This window comes from Stenella coeruleoalba (assembly GCF_951394435.1).
Source record: "Stenella coeruleoalba genome assembly, chromosome: 14".
In the NCBI taxonomy this organism is placed as follows: domain Eukaryota; kingdom Metazoa; phylum Chordata; class Mammalia; order Artiodactyla; family Delphinidae; genus Stenella; species Stenella coeruleoalba.
In genome coordinates, this window is record NC_137160.1 from 26,706,413 (window position 1) to 26,724,656 (window position 18,244).

General features: G+C 38.1%; 1 protein-coding gene across 17 annotated transcripts in view; it reads left to right on the forward strand.

Annotated features, from left to right (window-relative positions):
* The window catches only part of PIAS2 (protein inhibitor of activated STAT 2), a 98,471-nt gene that overhangs the window by 29,282 nt on the left and 50,945 nt on the right, over positions 1 to 18,244 (forward strand). For all 17 annotated transcript variants that reach the window (XR_013831303.1, XR_013831304.1, XM_079942518.1 and 14 more), the window contains exons 3-5: positions 1,920 to 2,004; positions 11,682 to 11,732; positions 11,863 to 11,953. Coding sequence is in view for 15 of the 17 variants with exons in the window: in XM_079942518.1 (XP_079798644.1) it covers positions 1,920 to 2,004; positions 11,682 to 11,732; positions 11,863 to 11,953 (227 nt within the window). In the remaining 2 variants the exon portion in view is untranslated. The remainder of the gene's footprint in view (positions 1 to 1,919; positions 2,005 to 11,681; positions 11,733 to 11,862; positions 11,954 to 18,244) is intronic.

An 18,244-nucleotide genomic window follows, 5' to 3' on the forward strand; every position in this document is an offset into this window, starting at 1 on the left:
TTAGTTGGAGAGAGAATATTAACATGAGAGAAAAGTAGCAAGCAGTTATATGCTTGTATGACGAAGCCCTATAACTTGTGAACCTAAAGCTCAAATACTGTATTGGCCTAATGAATGAAGAAGTTAATCAAGACTTTTTGGAGTAGGAGGGACACTTGAGGGAGCTTTGAAGGGTGAATGTGCCTGCTTTGAATTGATGGAGTGTGTCGGAGAGTGGGCATCAGGAAAGGTGAGAACTGTGAGTAGTCACAGGAGTAGAAATAAAAATGACACAGTTGTGAGACCTGACAGTGAATAGAGCAGGACTTGGGGAGACACTGGAAATGTAGATTTGTTAAGAAAGAGTTGAGGCCATTGTTATGGAGGTTCTCATAGATAAAGGAGTTTTAGACATGGTTCATTCACAGATAAGTTCTGCTTAGCATTTTTCAGCAGAGGAATGGTGATGAAAAAGTGGTGCTGAGGATTACCAGCTCTGCACTTGTGTTCTCATGAGGGACTGGCAGAGAGGCAGGGTTGCTCCTTCATTTGTACAAAGTAATAATAGGTTTTGAGTAGGATGGTGGTAGTGAAAATAGGGGGCAGCCAATAAGAAAATTAAAAAACAAAACAAAACAGGACTTAATGACTAACTGGATATAGGGGATGAAGACGGAGAACTGAGATAAAGGAAATGAATGATTTCTGTGATTGAACAATTGGTAACAATTCTCCTTTTTTCATAATTCTGAATTAAAGCCACTGTTTTACAAGAAGAGTGAAACCTCAGTACTCTGCCCTCCCCAAATGATCTTTGCAGCTGTTGTATAGGGAGAAAAGTATTTTAGTATTAAACATCACTGATGATTATTAATACAGTGATTGTTTCTGTATAGATAAAATTCTTCCAGGTGATTCAAGTTTTCTATATTCTGTTTAAATCTCATAAAATTAGAAAAATTTTGCTGTGTAGATGCATATTCAGTCAAGTGTTCATTGAAAGCATTCATTGTTTTAATGAGTACTAGAACATCATTGAATCTGTTAAAGTTCTTTGAGAAGAAAATACACTTCAGTTTTTAATAATACACTTCTGAAGGATGACTTCATTAGATAATCTTTTTAAACTAGCTAATCATGTGTATGCCGATAATTATTTTGTGTCTTAATAAGTCTCCCAACCTAGAAGTTTTAAAATTTAATCTTATATGAATGCTCTGTGTAATTGAATATAAAGTATTGAAAATAAAACACAACAACAAAAGAAACGAAACAAAACATACAAGAACAAAAGAGACCTGAATCTTGGATAGAATTCTCCTGGGGGGTGTTTTTGACTTCCTCAGACTTTTCATTAGATGATACCGTAGTCAAGGATGAAATATAATTTTGAAGGTTGTGTTTTTTATATTTATATATATATATGTATATATACATATATATATGTGTGTGTGTATATATATATATATATTTTTTTTTTTTTTTTTTTTTTGCGGTACGCGGGCCTCTCACTGTTGTGGCCTCTCCCATTGCGGAGCGCAGGCTCCGGACGCGCAGGCTCAGCGGCCACGGCTCACGGCCCTAGCCGCTCTGCGGCATGTGGGATCTTCCCGGACTGGGGCACGAACCCGTGTCCCCTGCATCGCAGGCAGACTCTCAACCACTGCGCCACCAGGGAAGCCCGAAGGTTGTGTTGTATTTTGATTAAAATTAGTATGTTAGAATAAAGAATGACAAATGTTTACATTGAACCTGCTTTAGAGTGACTTTACTTTCATGAGTCCAAGATGAATGTAGCTTAGTACTTTATATTGGTGTATTTTAACCATAAAAGTTTCAGAATTCGGCAGACTCTTTATCAGAAGTGCCTGGTTATTGCAGGTTCATCTGTTATTGGATTTGTTATTGGAATATTATCTTTCTTTTTTTTTCTTCCCCAGTTCAAAGCAGTATTCAACGGTTTCAAGAGAAGTTTTTTATTTTTGCTCTGACACCTCAACAAGTTAGAGAGATATGCATATCCAGGTAAGAGGAGTTTGGAATATATTCTCCAGGATGTTGGTGTATTAGTCTGCTAGGCCTGCCATAACAGAGTACCACAGACTGGGTGGCTTAAACAACAGAAATTTGTCTTCTCACATTTCAGGAGGCTTGAAGTCCAAGACTAAGGTGTTGACAGATTTGGTTTCTTCTGAGCCCTCCCTCCTTGGCTTGCAGATGGCTGCCTTCTTGCTGTGTGTACTCACATGGCCTTTCCTCTGTGTGCCTGTGTATTCCTGGTGTCTCTTCTTCTTCTTATAAGGACACCAGTCCTAGTGGATTAAGGCCCCACCCTTATGACCTCATTCAATCTTAATGACCTCTTTAAAGTCCCCAACTCCACAGACAGTCACACTGGGGGTTAGGGCTTCAGCATATGAATTTTGGGGGAACACAGTTCAGTCCATAACAGTTGGGCCATTTCTCCTTAAGTAAGCATAGTATATTTTGACTAAGGTTAGCCAAATATTTAATAAATACTCTGTTAGAAAAAAATTTTAACTTTTGAATAAAACCCCTTTGAATTACTTTTGGCAGTAACTTTTTTTTAATGAAACTTTTATTCTAAATATAGCAACATAAAGAATTTGTGGTAACAGAATAAAGATAGAGTGACCATAAACTTCATCATCCAAACATAGGCATTTTTAGAGTGAAAATGGATATTATTAATAATTTTTTCTGGGATAAGAACATAAACTGGGACCATTCTGAGCTATATGCTCACCTAGACCAAAAAATTAGCAGAAATATGAAAACAATTATGAAAAATACTCTTAGCTTTTCCATTTCAAAAAATAGGGTAAACTTAAACACATTTATAAAGAGCAAATGAACTAAGAGATAGGAGGAAAGAAAAGGAAATCTGTAGTATATACTTTCCCAGTTAAAAATATAGTCATCCTTGGTGTTAATAATATATTATTTATAAGACTTTAGAAAAATTTAGCATAAGAAAACTGAGACTCCCGGAGGTCACATGATTTTCTGGGATTGTAGAGTTAAAAGTTGGAACAAAGAGTTGAGCAAATTAGAGGTTTTTTGCATCCTTTCAGCTCTTCATTAGAACACTCACCTTCTCTGAGATGTTAATAGGAGTTTTTAAAAAGTAAAGATTCAGCAGTAAGTTTTGGAAATTCTGTATTCAACGTAGGTACATAAGTTCTTAAAGCCAGACTTTTCAGTCTTTAATATGTTAATGTGTATTGTCAATCTCCCAGGGTGGTGGATCCAAATTTATGGGCCTCTCTCTCTATTAAACATCCTGATATCTTGAAGATGCACTGTTGTTATGTGGAAGAGTATGGGACACACACAGCTTTAGATTCTTTCGTTAATCACATCACTGCTCTCAACAAAGTCTCAGAATGATTTTATAACTTGACCTGGTAAAATTTGAGCTCCCAAAAAGTAGTGCTTAGATAGTCTGGCTCTCCCACAAAAGGGAAAAAGACAAAGTGTTGAAAAATAAGATTAAAAGAAAAAAAAAGAGACAGTACTAAGGATTAGTCCAAAAGACCCAATATCCAAATAATAGAGGTTTTAGGAAAAGTAGAGAAAATTTAGAGGAGGAAATTATCAAAGAAGTAAAATGAATGTAGCTTGATGGAGTTCATGTCCACCGGGGGCAAGACATTGCAGGCAGTTTTTATAAATTGGAAGTACTTTCAATCTTGGGGATAGTAATAAACCAACTAAAAAATTAATAGGATAAATGAAAAATTATATTTTATATCCAAGCCATATCATTATTATTAAGTTTTGTTTGTTATTCATTGATGATTCCTTGCTTGAGAACATTTACTAAGTGTTTATTAGGTACAAAACACTGTATTGTATGACATGCCTCTTTTCTACAAGTTGCTTGCAGTCTCGCTAGTGAACTAGCTCATATACCTAAAATGATTGTTGGCATTGCAAGAGCCAGCATGAAAAGAGCCAATTCAGTAATGACAAATAAGAGCTGATTTATAGGAGAAGATTACTATTAACGTTGGTGGTCTGGGAAAGCTTCTTTAGGGTGTTGGGTGGGCCTTTGAAGGAAGGAGATTATTTACTCAGCATGGAATTGTGAATAATATGTACCGTTTGCCTTAAAAAGGTGTGTGTGTGTAATTTGCTTAAGTGCATAAAATATGTCTGGACAAATATGATAAGCTGCCTCTGGAGGAGGGAATCAGGTGGCCGGGGTCGGAATTGGGGGAGTCTCTTCACTTTATATCCTTTTTTGTATCTTTTTGAAGTTTGAACTATGTGAATGTATTAACTAGTCAAAAAAAATGAATGACTAAAATTTAAATAATTATTTTCAATTAAAAATTTTAATCATGTTCTGCAGATGGATGGTGGTGATGGTATACTGTGAATGTACTTAAAGCCATAGAACTATACACTTTAAGATGGTTAACATGATAAATTTTATCCTATGAATATTTAACCACAATAAAAATTAAAAAAAAATTAACCATAAAAGTAAGGCTATTTGTGATCCTACCGGCAAAGAAGACAAAACACACATACACATGTGCATGCAAACTCCAACCTTTTCAGAGTTGGGTAATCAAATAGTAAAAAATCTCCTTCCTAAGAAGCAGAAGTAACAGTTTGGTACCCATTACCTAGGTTTAATAATTATCAACATTTTGGAATCTGTATGTGACCACTCCTCAACTTTTTTCCTGAAATATTTTAAAGGAAATTGCAGACATCGTGTAGTCTCACCCAGAAATACCTCAAGATACATCTCTAATTTTTAATGTAATCACACTAAAAAATTAATAATTCTTTAATATAAAAGTGTCTACCCTATATTGAAATTTTCTCAGTTGTTCTTCAGTATTCAGACATGTATTATTTTGACTTTTATGTCTCCCAAGATTTAAAAAAAAACTTTTTACTTTGAAGTAATCTTAGGTTTATAGAAAAGATGTGAAAGTAGTAGATAATACTCTTCAGCCAGTTCCTTTAATATTACCATGTTGCATAATTATAAGTGCAGTTATCAAAACCAAGAAATTAACCTTGGTGTAATACTATTAACTAAACTACAGTCTTTATTCAGGTTTCATCAGTTTTTGTGTTTTGTTTTTTGTTTTGTGGTACGCGGGCCTCTCACTGTTGTGGCCTCTCCCGTCGCAGAGCACGGGCTCCAGACGCGCAGGCTCAGCGGCCATGGCTCACGGGCCCAGCCGCTCTGCGGCATGTGGGATCTTCCCGGACCGGGGCACGAACCCATGTGCCTTGCATCGGCAGGCGGACTCTCAGCCACTGCGCCACCAGGGAAGCCCTCATCAGTATTTCTGCTAATTAATTTCTGTTCCTGGATCCAATCCAAGATCCCAAATCACATTTAATGGTTGTGTCATTAGTCTCTTTCAGTCTGTGATGGTTTCTTAGTGTTTTCTTCTCTTTCTTAACTTTTGATATTTTTGTGGAGTACTGATCAGATATTTTGTAGAACGTTCCTCAGTTTGGGTTTGTCTGATGTTTTGTCATGATTAGATTGAGATTATGCATTTTTAGCAAGAGTACCTCAAGTTATATGCCCTTCTCAGTGTATCATAACAGTGCTCCATAATATTGATACATCTTACATTTGGTGATGTTAATTTTGATCACTTGGGTAAGGTACTGTTCACCAGACTTCTGCACTGTAAAGTTGCTGTTTTTTTCCTTTGTTATTAATAAATATCTTGGGGGAGATATTTTGAGACTAGGCACATATTCTGTTTATCTTCAGATTTTTCCCACCAATTTAGCATTCACTCATGGATCTTGCCTTCAGTACTTACTTCATCATAAACACTCTTGTGTTCCAATGATGTGATTTTTCTGTTGTTGTTATTCTTTTCCACATTGGAGTTATTCTTTTGTAAGGAAGGGCCGTCCCTTGCCCCACATTTATTTATTCAGTTACTTGCTTGTATCTGTGTGGGCCCTGGAGTACTCTGGGTTATAATCCAGTGCTATATAATTCATATTGTTGCTCAAACTGTTCTACCTTTGGCTATTGGCCATTCTTTCAGGTTGGCTCCTATGCCCTTTTGATATGTCTCCACGCATTTCTGAGGACTACTTTACTGCTCCAGGCTCATCTTTTATTTTCTCTGCCCCAGTTCTGGAAAGATAACCTCTCCAAGGAGCTCTGGTTCTGCTCTTACAGTACTTCCTACCACTTTCTTTGGAAAAAAGTGGTTCATTTGACTCTGTTAGCATATTACACATTCTGGATTTGGATAATTGTGCACCTTGTGGTATCATTTGACTTCTATCCCTATGGTTCTCAAATTTTGCTGCATATTAGAATCAACTGGGGAGCCTTTAAGACTCCAAATACCCAGATTTCATTCATACCAATTAAATTAGAATCTCTGAGGGTGGAACCCAAACAGCAGTAGTTTTTAAAACTCCCCAGGTGTTTCCAGTGTGCAAATTTGAGAACTGCTGTGCATCCAGCTCCTCCCCTTTGCCTGTAATGGTGATAAGGTGTAAACCAGAGGCGTGAATACATTCAGGTTTGGGTTGGGTTTTTTTTCTATTACATCTTATAACTATTGAATAGTGAGTTCAGCTCTGTTCTTGGCTATAGCACCACTCCTTCCATTGGGTACCATTGCCTCTGTAATCATGCTCTCTCAGTTTCTTACACTGACATCTCTTGCATGTTCCCGAAATCAGCGTGTGATTCTCTTCTCACTGCTCTGTGATAGTATCCGTGGATGTGCTTTTTTTTTTTTTTTATTAACTGGCTTCAAAGAGATTTTTGCTTAGTATATATTTCAGTTTATTGCCTATTTCATTAATGGCATGGGATCTGCCTGGACAGGCCTCTTTGTATTATCCCATACTTCATCTACCACATCCCCTCAGTTTGCTACACTCTGTTGATCCTTCTTTTATGTCTCTTTCAAGATTTAAAACTTGAATTAACTCTACCTTTGAGGGAGTTAGCATGGTCTTTAGAGTAGTATCAATTGGAATGTGAATTCTGGCTCAATCATTTAAGTCTGTCAGCCCCTAGGTAAGTTCCTAAAGCCTATTGAATCTTATTTACCCAGTGTGTAAAATTGGAAAAATAATCACCACCTCACTCAGTGGTTGGGGGTTGAATGCCATTACTGGCTCTACCTCTGCTTATCCTGGTGAGTAGCATCACCATCTATCCAGTTGCCCCATTCCGAAACCTGGGTACCATCCTAGGTCCCCTTATCCTACCTGTATCTAGTCAGTCACTGAGTCCTATCAGTTATTATCCCTAAATATCATTCAGTGATATTTATGTTTAAATAACTTTCAAGCCCTCATCTTTTGCCTATACAATTGTAATGACCTCCTAACTCTCCCAGCTGACCAAGTGATCTTTCTAAAGCCCATTCAGTTTTTTCTTTCTTGTGCTTAAAAACCTTATGAAGTCCAGACTCCATTGCTTGACAAGTCTCTTCAACATCCTACTCTACTCATCTTCTTTTTTTAAAATTTAATTTTTTAAATTGAAGTATAGTTGATTTACAGTATTGCATCAGTTTCAGGGGGAGGTGCAGCTAAGTTATTCAGATATATATGTATCTTTTTTTTTTTTTTGCGGTACGCGGGCCTCTCACTGTTGTGGCCTCTCCTGTTGCGGAGCACAGGCTCCGGACGCACAGGCTCAGCGGCCATGGCTCACGGGCCCAGCCGCTCCGCGGCACATGGGATCTTCCCAGACCGGGGCACGAACCCGTGTCCCCTGCATCGGCAGACGGACTCTCAACCACTGCGCCACCAGGGAAGCCCTATATGTATCTTTTATAGATTCTTTTCCATTATAGGTTGTTACAAGATATTGAATATAGTTCCATGTGCTGTACTGTAAATCCTTATTATCTATTTTATATATATGGTGGTATCTTTTAATCCCATACTCTTAATTTATCCCTACCCCTAGCCCTCTTTCCCTTTTGAAAACCGTAAGTCTGTTTTCTGTGTCTGTGAGTTTGTTTTCTGTTTTGTAAATAAGTTCATTTGTGTTATTTTTTTTAGATTCCACATATAAGTGGTATATAATATTTGTCTTTCTCTGTCTGACTTACTTCACTTAGTATGATAATCTCTTGGTCCACCCATGTTGCTAAAAATGACAATATTTTATTCTTTTTATGGCTAAGTAATACTCCATTGTGTTTTTGTGTGTGTGTGTGTGTGTGTGTGTGTGTGTCTGTGTGTATCTGTATCTTCTTTATCCATTCATCTGTTGATGGACACTTAGGTTGCTTCCATGTCTTGACTATTGTAGTGCTGCTGTGAACGTTGGGGTGCATGTATCTTTTTGAATTAAGAGTGTTTGTCTCCTGGATATATGCCTGGGAGTGGGATTGCTGGATCATATGGTAACTAGTTTTTAAGGGAACCTCCACACTGTACTCCATAGTGGCTGCACCAATTTGCATTCCCACCAACAGTGTAGCAGGGTTCCTTTTCCTCCACACCTTCTCCAGCATTTATTATTTGTAGACTTTTTGATGATAGCCCTTCTGACTCATGTGAGGTGATACCTCATTGTAGTTTTGACTTACATTTCTCTGATGATTAACAATGTTGTTGGCCATCTGCATTTCCTTTTTGGAAAAATGTCTGTTCGGTTCTGTTCATTTTTTAATCGGGTTTTTTTTTTTATGTTGAGTTGTATGAGCTGTTTATAAATGTTGGATATTGATTCCTTATCAGTCATATCATCTGCAAATATTTTCTGCCATTCCGTACATTGTCTTTTTGTTTTGTGGATGGTTTACTTTGCTTTGTAAAAGCTTTTATATTTGATTAGGTCCCATTTGTTTATTTTTCCTTCCTTTTCCACCTTAAGGAGGTTTTCAGCTGTTATGTCTTCAAATATGTTCTCAGGCCCTTTCTCTTTCTCTTCTCCTTTTGGGGGCCCCTATAATGTGAATTATTAGTGATTTTTGATGTCCCAGAGGTTTCTTAAACTATCCTCATTTCTTTTCATTCTTTTTTCTTTTTTCTGTTCAGTGGCAGTGATTTCTGCTACTGTCTTCCAGCCCACTGATCCATTCCTCTGTATCATTTAGTCTGTTGTTGATTCCTTCTAGTATATTTTTCATTTCAGTTATTATATTCTTCATCTCTGGTTGTTCACTATATTTTCTAACTCTGTTAAAAACTTCTAACTTCTCACCCTGTGCATCCATTCTTCTCCCAAATTCTTCGATCATCTTGCAATCATTACTCTTTCTTGGGTAGATTGCCTATCTCTGCTTCACGTAGTTTTTCTTCTGGAGTTTTATCTCGTTCCTTCATCTGGAAAATGTTCCTCTGCCATCTCATTTTGTCTAAGTTGCTCTTTGTATTTTTATGTATGTGGTAGGTTAGTTTTGTTTCTCGACTTTGGAGAAGTGGCCTCTGTAGGATCTACTAAACTTTTTTTAATCATCTCATCTCCTGTCACTCTTCTTTAGCAGCCTGTACTCTAGCTAGACTTTCATAGCTGTGCATCTTTGCATATCCTCTTCCTCCTTACTCTGTTTGGCAAACCTGAGTCATGTTTTAAGGGCCAGTTCAAGTCTTCCCTCTTCTGTGATGCCTTTTCACATTTCCCCAAATTCATCATTTGTCTCTCTCTGTACTACTCCTATGTACTTATTTTCTATTAAAGCATTTATTTGACTACTTGGTTTCACTAAGAAGTTTGTAAATTCAACATCTCTTACTCATTTTTATATTCTCAGAGCCTGTCACAGTGCCTGGCATATAGTAAATGCCTTTATAGCTGATAAATGAGTTCAACATGTGCAAGTTCCTAGAGCAGTGACTGGCAGAAAATGAATGTCAGAAGATGCTTAGTCATTACTCGTCACATTTGTGAAGATCTGTAACACATTGCATTTCCCAGTTTATGTTAATTTCCCTTACTGGAATAAAGTATAAATCCTTAGTGAACCATTCAAAACCCTTTATAACATTCTCCCATTTATCTTTCTAGGTTCATCTTTTGTCTTTTCTCTTTTTGAAAATTATGTTCCCAACCTAACAAGTTTCTGCCATGTATCTCTGGTTGATACTCACCTTTCCTTCTGTTGAGAATCACCCTACTAGTGAAGACACTGTTACTGATGGAAGTGTGTCTCTCTACGTGGAAATAGAACCACTGCTGTACAAACCCTGTTTTCTAATTTGTTTGGACTGATTGTGGTAACTGCCTTGAACTTTCAAGACAAAATTGAATTTCCCTCTTTTCTGTAACACTTATTTTTCATAATGTACTGTAACACTTACCACATATTATTTTAGTTGTATATATTTGTTACTTACTAGCATATGAGACCTTTGAGAGCAAATATTATGTCTTATTTGTCTTTGATGCTCCAGCACCCAGACTTTGCAGTGTTTCTTGATTTTAATGAGCGGAATGATATGAGTTACTCTCAAGAGGTCAGTGTTGTCTAGGATATTTTGAATAGGCATTTGAGAAATGCGGAAGCTACTACTGGCAAGAGAAACAGTTAACAATAATAGCAGCCAGCTGCTCACACTTGTTGAGCACTTCTTATATCCAGGCACTTCACATGTAGTATTAACACGTTTGTCACAACAACTTCATGAAGTAGATGTAGTAATTTTCCATCTTTAACAGATGTAACTGAGGCACAGAAAGGTTAGGTAATTTGCCCAGGGTCATACAGTTTGGGACTATGGAACTCAGGCTGATCACTACTGTGCTTTACTGCCTTCCAGTGAACATAGAGAATTGGAAGCAGTAAGAAGCAAGTTGGAACAAGATGGAGGGCTATATGTACTCTCAAGACAGGACTAATCTCTAATGATCTTCTCTCTGACGCAGTCCAGGATTTATGATAATGGCTAAGGAGAAGGTTTCTTAAACTGTAAAGTGAATACATGTCACTTTGGGAATCTTACTAAAATTCAGATTCTAATTCTGTAGTTTTGGAGTGGAGCCTGAGATTCTGCGTTTCTAACTAAGAAGCTCCCAAGCAGTTACAATGCTGCTTCATTGTGGACTCCATTTTGAGTGGCAAGTGTTTAGGAGGTTCCATCCCCAGAGATATTTCACATGGGACTCTGTTAGGTTCTCATCTAGAAATTTTAAGAGATTCTGTTTCCTTATTCGGGTACATAGTTATGAAGTTGCTGTGGTATAGAGGTTCTGAGGCTCTAGACACCAGTTCTCTAGCCTAGTTCTTTATTAGAATCACCTGAGGAGTTGTAAAAACTACTAATGCTCAGACTGTGCTTCAGAAGCAATAAGAATATCTGATGAGTGGGCCTGTGTATTCAAACAAAATTTGCAAGTGATTAGAATGCTCGGCCAAGGCTTCAGAACCACTGTAAGTAAACAATTAATTTATTAAACGCTTTTAGAACCATGCTCCTTTTCCTGTAACCAAGTCTGTTGTCTGTTGAAATAAAAATTGTATTGCGAAAGTTCCCATGAATTGAAAATACTTTAAAATTGCCATAAAGACAAGACTAAATGTTAAGCAAATGAGGGCTTTCATAACTACAGTTTTAATTAAGCCTTGTGCTATTGGTAAGGTAGTGTTCATTTTTTAAGGACTAAGAGTAAAAATACCAATAATGCTTTTTTCTGTTGAGAATGTTTCTGTGAATTCTAGTTGTGTTTTCTTAACCCAATTTTTTTCTCTTTCCAACAGGGATTTTTTGCCAGGTGGTAGGAGAGATTATACAGTCCAAGTTCAGTTGAGGTGAGTTTGAAATTTTCTTGTTACTTTAATTTTATACTTGTAACTATATGTATATAGTCCTGAATTTGTAAATACATAAGCATGTTTGAGTACACTATTTAAGAGTATTTCTTTTTTTTCTTTAATGCAGACTTTGCCTGGCAGAGACGAGTTGCCCTCAAGAAGATAACTATCCCAATAGTCTCTGTATAAAAGTAAATGGGAAGCTGTTTCCTTTGCCTGTAAGTTGCTTTTTATTCACAGGCTTTTGTATGTAAGTTTATTATAAATACTAACAAGGCCTAGAAATAGTGATCACTTAGTACCAATGAACAGTCCCAGCATTAAATACTATTTTCCACTAGAGAGATTCATGGCTCCTTGGGGAAGTGGCTGATTCCAGGTTTGGGGGAGATGGAAAAGATGAGCTTGAAGCATCTTGTGCCCGGTAGCGAGGAAGCTGTGAAAGACTCTTCAGATCATATCAAATGGCATAGTAGCAGGGCAGGACCTGCATATGTAGGGCAGCTTGTAGTGGATGTCTGAATGAGCTGGGCCTCAGCCATGGATGAGATGATGAAAGTTAGAGGCTGCTGAGAGCGACTGGACATGGAGATTAAGGATTCTGAGCTTGAGCCTTGATGGTGCACACTTGGGGGATGGATGCAGTGATATTTGATTGACAACCTATTGTTTAAGCAGTGAAGTAGTATATGGGCTTTAGCACCTGGGAGATACACACACACACTCTCTCTCTCAGTGTGTATAGCCTGCTTCTGACCTGTTAGATAGCTCCAGACTCTTCAAATCCTGTTAGTCAAATCTTAATATAACAATTAATTGTTGAACAGGACTATGTATCTGTCTCCACTGAGGTTTGGGCTAAGTTACTAATTTGGTACAGCTGTGTGGAAGTAAAGCCTTAATCACAATAGTAGTAGAGCATGGCCTGTTTTTCAAGCCCTACAGAGTGGATATGTATCTTAACTGAAGAAGTGTTGTGAGAACAGTGATTCCACCATTATGTTAAGCTGCCATTTCAGTAAAGCAGATACCATGTGACTGTTGAGATAGAGATGGGGCAGCTGTTTAGCATCCCTGCTGGGCACAAGACTTGTCTCTGGAATAAGTATATGTGCAACAGCTGTGAGCAGGCTGTACCAGGGCCAAGTGGTTGTAGTTGAAGCCCAAAGTGAAGATGGTCAATGGCCAAGGCTGACCCTGCCAGTCAAAGATGTGACTTCTTGGTTGTCACGAGTCTCATTTCTCTCATGCGTAGCCTGTGGGTTTAGAGACCTGAGAAATAACGTGTTTCATGCATTTTATAGGGCTTGAGCAATACTGCACGACTGCCTACTCTTTCTGAAAGATGTCTGTGAGGCTGAAATCATGAAAGAGAGTTTTCTGGGGATGAAAGGGGAAATTTCAGAGGCTGAGCAGTTATGGTGGGGAGGAATGCTTACATGGCCTTGTGCATGTTCAAACCCCAGTGGGACATTTTGTCTCTTGGGTTTCTGGCCATAAGCAACAACAGATCTCAGGAGCTGTCTTTTATCTGGATGGATCATATAACGATCTAAACCAAGAGAAGAAGCAGCCTTACTTGGAGCTGAAGGATGCCACTGGGTGGCCAGATGTGTAGCAAAGGGAACCTGGGGTTTTGGAATGATAGCACATTTTCCATTGCTTTTCATATCCAATTTTCTTTGTCGATGATGGGCTAAGATTTCTTTTGACCTTTGACTTTTATTGCTATTTAACTCTCTCATTCTCCTTAGAAATATCTAATTATGATGATCTTCTTGCTGTCTATAGACCCACTTTGAAGATCTATCCAGTATTATATGTGCCAGTGCTGGGGGGTCGTGTCTGAAATGTGTGAGGCTCTACCTAAACTCTGGCATTGCTTCAGAAAATATGACAGTGACAGATGTGTATACACACGTTCCACACAATCTTCCAGGTGGACCAGTATTTTTGCTATAATATTTTCATCTGTGAGATCTGCAGCACCACTATGGATAGCTCTGAATTTGTCATTCTTCCAGGACTTTTGAGAGAGAAGAAATTAGGCAGTTGAGCACTTCCTCTGGGACATTGTTACTCAGTCACTGCTGCTTTCTTACCAAAAGCACTACCTAACCGTTGAGTACTTATACTAGGCTGTTTGTGAACACATCAGCTACTATGTGAAACACCCTTTGTCTGATGAGTCTTGCACTCACCTCTGGAGCCAGAGTCCTGCAGTGGCTCCAGGAGCACTTGTGAGGGAGGTGAAGAAAGGTGAGCATTAGGACAAAGGATTTCAAAACAGATTTCACAAACAGAAGGCAATGGGGTGATGATGGGGGCAAGGGTGAGCTTGCCTGACCCTAATAGGACCATCCCAAAGACCAGATGCCAGTCTTTCCCAGGTTTTTCATCTTCAGCCCTGTGAACTCCTGTGGAACAGTTGACATAAATTTACATGCAACTGATGAAAAACTGCTGAGACCTCCCCTTGATCCACAATTGCTGTTGTTTGGGATAATGTAATATGGAGCCTTTACTAGCATGAAGCAGATTTATGAGAATCATGTGAGTGTACTGCTGCCTGAGAAGAAGAAGTGTGCTCTTCACCACCATGGAGATCTTCAGGGACTTTGTTCCAATTGTAAGAAGCATCAACAGGCCACAAAGAAATTCGACATGTGGTCCTTGCCCATGATCCTGGTTTATCATAAAACAGATCCTGGAGGAATAAGTCATGGGATTTCCCATTAGAGCTCTGAATAAATTCGAATTTGTGTCTGGGAACAAGTGTCTACGTGTATGACCTTATTGTAGTATGCAGTCATTATGGATCCATGATGAACAAAGAGTAAACTGAATGGGAAATGGTGTTACCTTGATAATAGCAATGTGTCCCTGGATTCTTAAGGGTCAAATAGTGATGAAAGCAGTTTATGTGCTGTTTTACCCACATCAAGATGCTGAGTTTTATAAGACATCTTTATCCCTTGATTTTTCCAGTCCCTTGATACAGAGATGACAGTAAGCAGTTCATAGCAGGACTTGTAGAACGATAAGTGCAGAGTGGACAGACACAAGTGAAACTGCCTCTGATAATCTTCCCCACACCTCCACCTTTTACTCAAGCACTGCAAGCATACACACTGACAGCCAAATGAGAAAATTACATGCTTTTAAGGGTAGAAGAGAGAAAAATTCTTTGCTTGGAGAGTTATTTTGAGAGGCTGAATTATTTTTCCTTTTAAACAGATTTTGAGAAATTTATGTAAACCTGTGGAGCTGTAAGATTGGGGTGTGGAGGTGGGTTGACATGGGGTAGTATTTCTTGGAAAGATTCCAAAGAGTGGAGAGACTGTGTGCTTACAGTTCAGCTGAAAAAGATCTCCTAAGTATTTCCTCTCGGTGTAGCAGGAGACTTATTAGTACTTGTGCCATTATCTCAGTGTATTCTCTGAGTTTGTGGATTTCTTTTTGCTGGTATATTATTTTTTTCCTGCATATATTAGTTACACCGACCGTCTGCCTCACAGTAAATCTGGCCTGAAGTAAAGTCAATATATTCTTCTTTTGAAACATGCACACACACCAATTTGAAGAGATTCCCTTGGCCTAAGATGGGATAATATTGGCATCTAAAAAAATAATACTTAAGTGGACTCAAAATTATCAAATATATAAATGAGTTTATAATTATGCTAAAATAAACCTTTGGAGGTTACATCAACTCACTACTCTAAAAACTGGTTAAGGGAGAGAATCATTGATTTCAGAGTAACAAATGTTTCTGTGATCAAGTTCTTTATGGAAAGATTTCAATGAATATAAGCAAAAGGAAGAATGGATTTAAAAACTTTTTTTGTAATCCGTAATCATATAATGGATCTTGGTAACCATCGTCAATGGATACTAAAACCATTAGGTCAAAGCTGGATGCGGAACTTTATAGTGGAAGGATCAGGCCTACATCAGGTGAACTGATCAACCTTTTACATCACTGAAAATGGGGCAAACAGACATTCTGTGCCTCATGATGTGGTACAATAGGAAGAACATAACATTCCTTATGTAGTTTTTGTGCCTGAAAATTTGAACCTGAGTTTGGTCAAGCCTGTACAACTAATTACCAGCTTAAAACATGGGAGTATCATACTTTCATACTGTGAGGAAGCAGTCTGTCTAATACAGAAGAAGAGGTCATTCTTCAGGTCAGAAGCCCTGGGGTCTCCAACGACAGCATTGGAAAAGGAGTAGACTTGGAGGCAGGGGGTGGGAGAGAATAAAAATTATTCTTTAATATAGAATAAAGGAGACTTCAGAAACAACTGAGCACACTGTGAGGGTCAAGTTTGGATTCCGATTCAAACTGTAAAACGACATCATATATACCAAACTATGTATGGATAAAGTAATGTGTCTGGGATACCTTATATAATAATCTGAGATGGGGGTAAAGACTGCTTATAAGTAAATTATTGAATTGGATGATAGGTATATGGGAATTTGTTATACTTTTTTCCCTATTTTTCTATAGGTTTGAAAGTTTCAGTAATAAAAAGATAAAAGACATCTCTGAGGCGGTTGAGAAATTGGAATATAAAGTAGATATTAGATAATTTTTTTAAGTTATGGTTAAATTAAGATCGTGATACTGTTTTGTGTTTTTTTAAGGTCTTTTAAAGATGCATATAACAGTATGGGTCAAATGGCATGTCTAGAACTTGCATTTAAATACTTGGGCAAAAATAAATGTGTGTATGTGTGGGGTATGTATTTTGGGAGGGGGGTATGTATTTTGGGGTGGGCTCGGGTTGGGCCAGAGGCAAATGAAACAAGTTTGGCAACATGTTGGTTATTGAAGTGGTTTGGTGGGTACTTTACTGTTCTTTCTACTCTTGTGTATGTTTGAAAATTTTTATAATACAAAGTAAAATAGTAAATATGTTGGTAGTATTAAAGTAGTAATGGTAATTAGAAAATTAGGGGGAAAATGTTAAAGGAGCAACACTGTCATCTTTTGTCAGAATTACAAGTAGATGAGATGTTGTCAGAGCATGGAACAGAAAAGGTTCTTTAGGTATATCTTTTATTGAAGTGTTAGGTTGAGACTGATGAAAAAATCTTTCAGTGGCTCTCCAGCAGCCTTTATTTAGAACGCTTTAGATTTACTCCAAAGGTCTCCTGTCAGATGAACTTAATTTTATTTTTGCTTTAGATATGGAAAATTGTTAGAAATATGTGAAGGCTCAGCTTTTACGGTTGACCCTTGAACAACATGGGTTTGAACTGCTCGGGTCCAAATATTGCGTTATTTTCAGTAGTGAGTACTAAAGTATTGTATGTGCCTCAGGTACAGAGGAACTGAATATTCGGAGGGCTGACTGTAAGTTATACTTGGATTTTCAACTGTGTGGTGGGTGAGTGCCCGAGCCCCCGAGTTGTTTAAGGGTCAACTGTATATCCTGTTCTCAATAATCAGGTAACTGATGGTTGACTGGAGGTGATACTGTTGGTCAGAGGGAGAATATAAGTACACAGATAACTCAGAATTACCAATGAAAAAAACTAGTCATGTGGGGGTAGAGAATAGATTTAAAATGTTTCGGTGAATAATACTAGTACCATATTTGGTTTTGCATTTACTAACACCTCATTCTTATATGCTCGTTTATTCTCTTCCCTTCTATTGCTCTCTTCTGTCAAATTAACTAACAACGTTGTTGCTGGGTTTCTCAAATTCCAATTTACAGAGTTTACTGTCTAACTAGTTCATGAGTTTTTATCATTTTGGCACACCCTGTGCCATTATTTTTATTTGATTAACATACTAGTGGACATACCAGAAGACAGACTAGTCTTTCAGGCCCCAAACAGGCCAAACAAAGGTTTCATTCACAATTACCCAGATATTGGTGTTGATATTTCTTGTGTGTGTTGCTCATTGAACCAATTTCCTAGTCTTTATAAGAGGACTTTCTTATGAGTTTGCTTCTTTGTTTTATTTCACTTGAACAACTTTAGATGGGCATAATCCTCCTTTACACACGCACACACACAATTTCCCTTTTCCATAGTGTAACGAAAGTTATTTACGTTCTTCTCTTTGTCTTCTATTCCTCTGCTTAGACAGTTCTCAATGATTTTCAAAGTCTTGTTGCACATTGTAGATTACACGTTATCATGGGAATTCACACTTAATAATTACTATCCGGGCTTCCCTGGTGGCGCAGTGGTTGAGAGTCCGCCTGCCGATGCATGGGACACGGATTCGTGCCCCGGTCTGGGAAGATCCCATGTGCCGCGGAGCGACTGGGCCCGTGAGCCATGGCTGCTGAGCCTGCGCGTCCAGAGCCTGTGCTCCGCAACAGGAGAGGCCACAACAGTGAGAGGCCCGCGTACCGCAAAAAAAAAAAAAAAAAAAAATTACTATCCTACCTCCTACAAGGCAGCGAAAGGTGTTCCCTAGTGTGAAAGACTGTTTTCCTGGGCTCTGCCGTGTGATGCCACCAAAACTGTATCTCATT